This window comes from Tupaia chinensis, unplaced genomic scaffold (assembly GCF_000334495.1).
Source record: "Tupaia chinensis unplaced genomic scaffold, TupChi_1.0 Scaffold142100_1, whole genome shotgun sequence".
NCBI lineage: Eukaryota > Metazoa > Chordata > Mammalia > Scandentia > Tupaiidae > Tupaia > Tupaia belangeri.
Window position 1 is genome coordinate 1,758,006 of NW_006201951.1, and position 6,094 is coordinate 1,764,099.

The window sequence follows — 6,094 nt, forward strand, 5'->3', positions numbered from 1 at the left end:
GTCAACAGGGCGGCTGCCCGTGGCCGTGCTCCGATCCACACGTGCTGGCCGCCCGGTTTAGCACACACACCCCACCTGAGTCCTGGCCCTCCCAAGACGAGGCGTGGAGAGGGAGAGGATGAGCTTGACCTGCTCGGCCTGGGGGAGGCGGTGGGGCAGGGAGGCCCTCAGGGCAGCGCCCTGGGAGGCAGGGCAGGGCCTGGCTCTTACACTTGGTCACCAGCAGCTCTTCGAAGGTCTTGACCCCCTGGGCAGCCTTTTCCCGTGTATCCTCGTTGGCAGGAGGCCCCTGTCGAAGCACACAGTGTCAACTGCATGACAAGCCAAGGTGCCGCGCAGAGGGTGCCCACGTTGCCTTGGGCCTGGCCCTCAGCCTCACCGTGCCAGCCACATGGGGCCAAGCTGTGGGTGTGACCTGAGTGGCACAGGTGGCCTCAGCAACCCCAAGAGGACCTGCACCCCTGGGACAGCGCCTCAGGGAGCCCCGGGCAGCCGGCCCACAGAGCAGAGGGCAGGGCGGGGGCAGGAGGACGCCCCGAGACCCCGCGGGGGTGGCAACCCTCACGGCAGGCCCAGCCCGAGTGCCCCGAGGGCCATGGCCCCTCACCATGCCCGTGACCCTGTCCCTGAAGTACGGCTTCATGAAGTGGCCGATGTACACATGGGAGGCCGAGCTCTTGCCGTCCTTCACCTTGGGGCCTTTGGACCCAGCCAGGTCCCACGTGACTTCTTCCTGTGACAGATGGAGGGGTCCACGTGAGGGCTAAGGAAGGGGACCCGGGCTGTGTGGGGGTGGTGGGCAGCCCAGCACAGGCCCACCCACCTGCTGCTCCCGGTTCTGGGCCAGCAGCAGGCTGACTTCGGCCAGCTTCTCTCGGACGACCTCCTGGTAGACCATGTTCAGCTGCAGGCAGGTCTCGGGGTCTTCAGGGAGGGCCTTGTCCCGGGGGTCATCCTCACCGTCACTGGCTTCTCCCCACTTCTCTTCTTCCTGGTCGTGAGCCAGAAACCCCCCATAAGGGCACATGACACAGAGGTCCATGGGCCGGCGCTGGGCCTCTGGGACGACATACGTGTCCCCGCCCGACGCTGAGGAAGCCCGGCAGCAGAGCACGGCCAGGCGGGGCCAGCAACGTCGCCAACACAGCGCTCTGGGCGCTTCCACGCCAGCTCTGCGTGGTCCCAGCACACACCACCTGCTGGCGTGAGGTAACGCCAGGCCTGGCGACTACATGGAGATGGCCGAGATCCCCGAGGACAGGGCAGGCTCACGGCGTGGGGGGAGGCTGCCACGTGCCTCCAGACACCGGAGGTCGCAGGACACATGTGATGGAAAATCCTAGGAAGACTTCAAGATAAACACGTCCTGCCCTGACCCATGCCTCAGCAGGACCCAGGGACACAGCATCGGCCTGAGGTGCACCTGTCAGGGTGGGGTGGACTGTTTGGGCCAAAGCTCCAAGATTCCCGGGAGAGATGGCACAGCTGCTGAGGCCTTCCGAGGCTGACGGGGACGAGGCCCTGAAGAAACCAGCAGTGCGTGAGCAGAGAGCTGCAGTGGGTGTAACAGTTACATCGCTGGACTCCCATGTAGTCGACTGCAGTTCGAGTCCCAGACCTGGTGCCTTAACCTGATGCAGGGCGCGTGTGTGTGCGTGCCCAAGATCCCAAGAGGAGACTGGAGGAGAAGGGATTATGGTGTGGCCATCCCCCCTGGGGGGTGATTTCTCACTTTGTCTTTCCAGTAAGCGCATGGGCCCTATAGAAAACACCTCACAAAAAAACCAAACAGGGCCCAGCAGGTGGCGTGGTGGTTAAGGCGCTGGACACTCCCACATGGCTGACCACAGTTCAAGTCCTGGACCTGGTGGCTTGCTTTCTCACCTTCTCTCTCTCTCAGTCTGTGTGTCTCTCTCTGGTCAAATTAAAAGTGAATGAATAAATAAATAAAGTTAGATAAATAAAAAACAAACAAAAACAAAAATAGGGACACGACGAGGCTGAAGGCGACGCCCACACGCAGACTCCAGTGGTCAGACTACGAGGGAAAACGAGCCTTGCCGTCTGGACCGAGGACGGCCAGGTGGCCCGGCCCACACAACCCTCAGAAAACTCAATCTGCGTGAGTTCGGCTCGAGGGGAGCCAGGGTGGGCCCGGGCACCTGCAGACAAGGCAGGGCTCTCCCTGGAGCTCTCGCACGGGCAAGCTCTCGCAGCCTCTCCCCGCAGAGCTGTCGGCACGATGCTGAAGACAGCACAACCGCGGCAGTGGCCGCCAGGAGGGACGTGGCCCTGTCGGTGCCAAAGGGGACGGGACGAGAGCAAAGGTCATGGCCAGGGTCTGGGATGCTCGAGGCAGTCTCCCTGGAGACTCTGGAGGCCAAAGAAAGAACGAGGATGATTGCTGACCACGAACTGTCTCGGAAGGTCAGCCGAGGCTTTGACAGAAAACGCCTGGGACAGCGTCACCGGAGGGTCCTTCTCCGCCACGGCCACCCTCCTGCTCGCCCCTCAGTGAATGAGGGCGTTGATGGGGAATGATTTGGCGTCCACCTCACTAGCCTGGGTGGGGTCCTCTGTATGGGCCCCCACTCGTCTCCAGGTGACAATGCAGAAGCCCCTGTACCCACACCACTAGGTCCCCAGGACCGCAGTTCAGGGTGGACTGAACGGCTGGGGTCGTCACTTGCAAGAGCGTCTTGAACCTCAACTAGGTTGGAAACACAGTTTGCATTCCTTACCCTGTACTCCCCTTCGCCGTGACTTTTTTTTGAGACGTTTTTGCTATAGGGCGCATGTGCTCACCAGACAGAGACAGAGATAGAAAGCGAGAAATCTCCCCCCAGGGGGGATGGCCACGCCGCAATCCCTTCTCCCCCGTACTCCTCTTGGGATCTTGGGCACGCACGCACACGCGCCCTGCGTAAAAGTTTTAAGCCACCGGGTCCGGGATGTGAACCGCGGTCGACTACGTGGGAGTCCAGCGACATAGCCATTACGCTAACTGCTGGTTCCTCTGTGACTTTTTAAAGAGTGACTTTTGCTATAAGGTGCGTGCGCTGGCCAGACAGAAAGAGAAACAGAAAGCGAGAAATCACCCCCCAGGGGGATGGCCACACTACAATCCCCTCCCCATCCTCCCCTTGGCATTTAGGCATGCACACACATGCACCCAGTATGAGTTTTAAACCACCAGGTCTAGGACTTGAACCACAGTCAACTACATGGGAGCCCAGCGACTTAACTGCTACACCATCTACTGATCCCGACTTTTTTTTTTAAGAGTTTTTCTTTTTTCTTTTCTTTTTTTTTTTTTAACCTCAGGGTACATGTGCTTACAGGAAAGAAAGATAGAGACAGTGAGGGAAAGTGAGAAATCACCTCCAGAGAAGATGACCACACCACAATCCCTTCACCTCCAGAGAGGATGACCACACCACAATCCCTTCTCCTCCAGAGAGGATGGCCACACCACAATCCCTTCTCCTCCAGGGATTGGGCACACATGCACATGCACCTGGTATGATTTTCAAGCCACTGGGGCCAGAACTTGAACCGTGGTCGCCCATGTGGGATTCTAGCAATGTAACTGCTATGCTACCTGCTGGCCCCTGCACAGCCTGAGTCCCCGTCACCTCCTGTTGACCATGCTGTGACCGCTGCCACAGTCCCAACAGGGAAACTGGGGGTGGAGAACGGAGCTCTGGGCATTGGCCATTATGTGGGCAAGCACGAGGCACGATGGCCAGGCCAGTACCGTGGTAACAACCGCGACAGCCTCAGCATCCTGCTCATCTTCCCAAGGACGGCCCTGATCTCGCGTAAGGGCTCTGCGACTCTCACTTCTCCTTACTGTGCATCACTTTACAACCGGAAGGCTGGCTGGTTCAGGCCGCTCCCCACCCAGCCACCCTGGGGCAGCGGCCTGATGGTGGCACAGCCAGGGCGGCAGTTACCGAGACCAGGGGCTCTGTGGTATCCATGTCCTCCTCGGGTGGCGAATCTGCTGGAGGCACAAGCAGGCCACGTGGCCGTCAGTGACAGGAAGGGAACGGGGTGGGGAGCACCCGCCTTCCCGGCAACGCAGATGATAGGGTGCTCCCAGGGGGTGGGGGCCTCAGGCTGAACCCTGCGCTGAGTGACTGCCTCACAGGGAGAGCAGGCATGGGACCAGAGCAAGGGTGAGCACTGCGCAGAAGGGCTCCGGGCTCACCAGGGGGCATCAGGGAGGCCCGAGGCCCTGACGAGAGGAAGACGGGGGTCTGTCAAGCCCGGGCCGGCCAGGTGGGCAGGCAGGCGGAGGTACCAGAGTGGGCAGGCTCAGTGCAGCTCGGAAGGAGTGCATGAGGCGGGGAGTGCCCCAAAGTGGCCCACTGCGTGGGGCCGGGGTTAGGGGTGTGAGCTGTGCTGTCTGGCACAGAGGTCGCTGACGACTAAGCGGTGGGCACCCCTCCTGCAGGGCAGCGTAGGCTGGGCACACGCCCCTGAGGCACGTTGGGCCCAAGACCCAGTGGTGGCCCCGGTCTCCCCCCAGCCCTCCCCGGCAGCAAAGGCAGGCACCAGTGTCCAGCCACAGGCCCCAGGCTGGCCAGGGAGGGGTGTAGCAGGCTCTCTGGCTCGGGCAAGGCACTGGCCAGATCTGCCAAGAAACAGCCAACCCGGGTAGCACCGCTGGTGGGAACACAGCTGAGAGGAGCCCGAGGCCCGACACTGCTGTTCCTGCCCACGTTCTGGAGGCGGGCACACACGAGCTCACCTGCTCCAGAATCCGAGTCGAGACTCGATTCCGATACCTGCCCATGGTCGCCTGAGGAGCCGGCACCCAGGATCCTCTCGAGCTCCCTGATCTCCTCCACGATCCTCTCTCTCTCGGCATCGACATCCATGGCTGCCACCTGCCTCCAAAACACGTCCCGTCAGAGACCAGGGCGTGGAGCCCGTCTGCTGGCCCGATGCCGTAGGAGCCAACAACCCTCCACACCCCCGCTCGGCACTCTGCCAGGGGCCAGCACAGGCAAAGAGCCACGGCACTGACTTGGCCTCACCGTCCGGGCTGTGCTCCTGTGCCCAGGTGAGCCGCAGGGCCCTGACCACCAGGTAGGGACACACAGGGACACCGCCGCTGGGGGGACAGGGCAAGGCCTGCTCCCCGGGGACACTGAGTGTGGGCCACACTGCCACACAGCCTGCTCCCTGGGAACACTGAGTGTGGGCCACACTGCCACACGGCCTGCTCCCCGGGGACACTGAGTGTGGGCCACACTGCCTGCTCCCCGGGAACACAGAGTGAGGGCCACTCTGCCACATGGCCTGCTCCCTGGGGACACTGAGTGTGGGCCACAGCTGCCACATGGCCTGCTCCCAAGGTGCAGAGCTGGACAGCCTGCCTGGGAAGAGCAGAGAGCAGGCCAGAGCTCCGGAGGGCAAGGTGCCCGCCGGCTCCGCTCCACCGCAGCTGGCACCTGGCAGGGGCCGCCATGGAACACAGTCGTCCAGCAGATGGGAGCTGTTCTCAGAAGGCCGGAGGAGGAAGGGAGCAGGGAGGACAGGAGGGTGGAGAAGCCCTGACCGGGCACCTGCCCCACTGTCAACAAACACCCTCCCGCCGGCACCTGCCCCACTGTCAACAAACACCCTCCCGGGCCCTGGCCTGGCCCTCCCTGTGGGACACTGACAGGGGCCATGCTCACGCCCCTCTGGGCTGCAAGCCCACCAAGAGCGCCCCTCGCAGCACCAGCAGCCAGCCGGCCTCACTGCTCCCGGGAGGCGGCGGCTCTCTACCCCCATGCCAGTGAGCCTGTAAACCCAGCTGGCTACAAACCAGCCCCACCTGCAACGCCAGCAGCAGCCACCGCGGATTCAAGGCAGCCACCTCCTCCAGGCAGGCCGCGGAGGGGCCGCTTTCTGCAAGTCAAAGGCAACCGCTTCACCACTCGCCTCCCTCCCCACGCTGCCCTCCAAGGCCGCAGACCCACCTTCGCCCGCACCCCTCTCCCTCCAAGGCCCAGCACGGGCACAAGGCTGACCCACGGCAGCCCCACTCCCCGAGGCCCTGGCTGCCCCCGCAGGCGGCACTGGGAGCCCCGGGGCAGCG

At 62.8% G+C, this 6,094-nt stretch overlaps 1 protein-coding gene across 1 annotated transcript in view; it reads right to left on the bottom strand.

The window, feature by feature from the left end:
• The window catches only part of SNAPC4 (small nuclear RNA activating complex polypeptide 4), a 24,626-nt gene extending 18,583 nt beyond the window's left edge, over window positions 1-6,043 (bottom strand). Inside the window, 6 exon segments of the mRNA XM_027766261.1 lie at window positions 200-289; window positions 608-733; window positions 824-991; window positions 3,957-4,003; window positions 4,757-4,895; window positions 5,831-6,043. Of these exon segments, the coding sequence (XP_027622062.1) occupies window positions 200-289; window positions 608-733; window positions 824-991; window positions 3,957-4,003; window positions 4,757-4,886 (561 nt within the window). The 5' untranslated portion in view covers window positions 4,887-4,895; window positions 5,831-6,043.
• Between the last annotated feature and the right edge of the window lie 51 nt (window positions 6,044-6,094).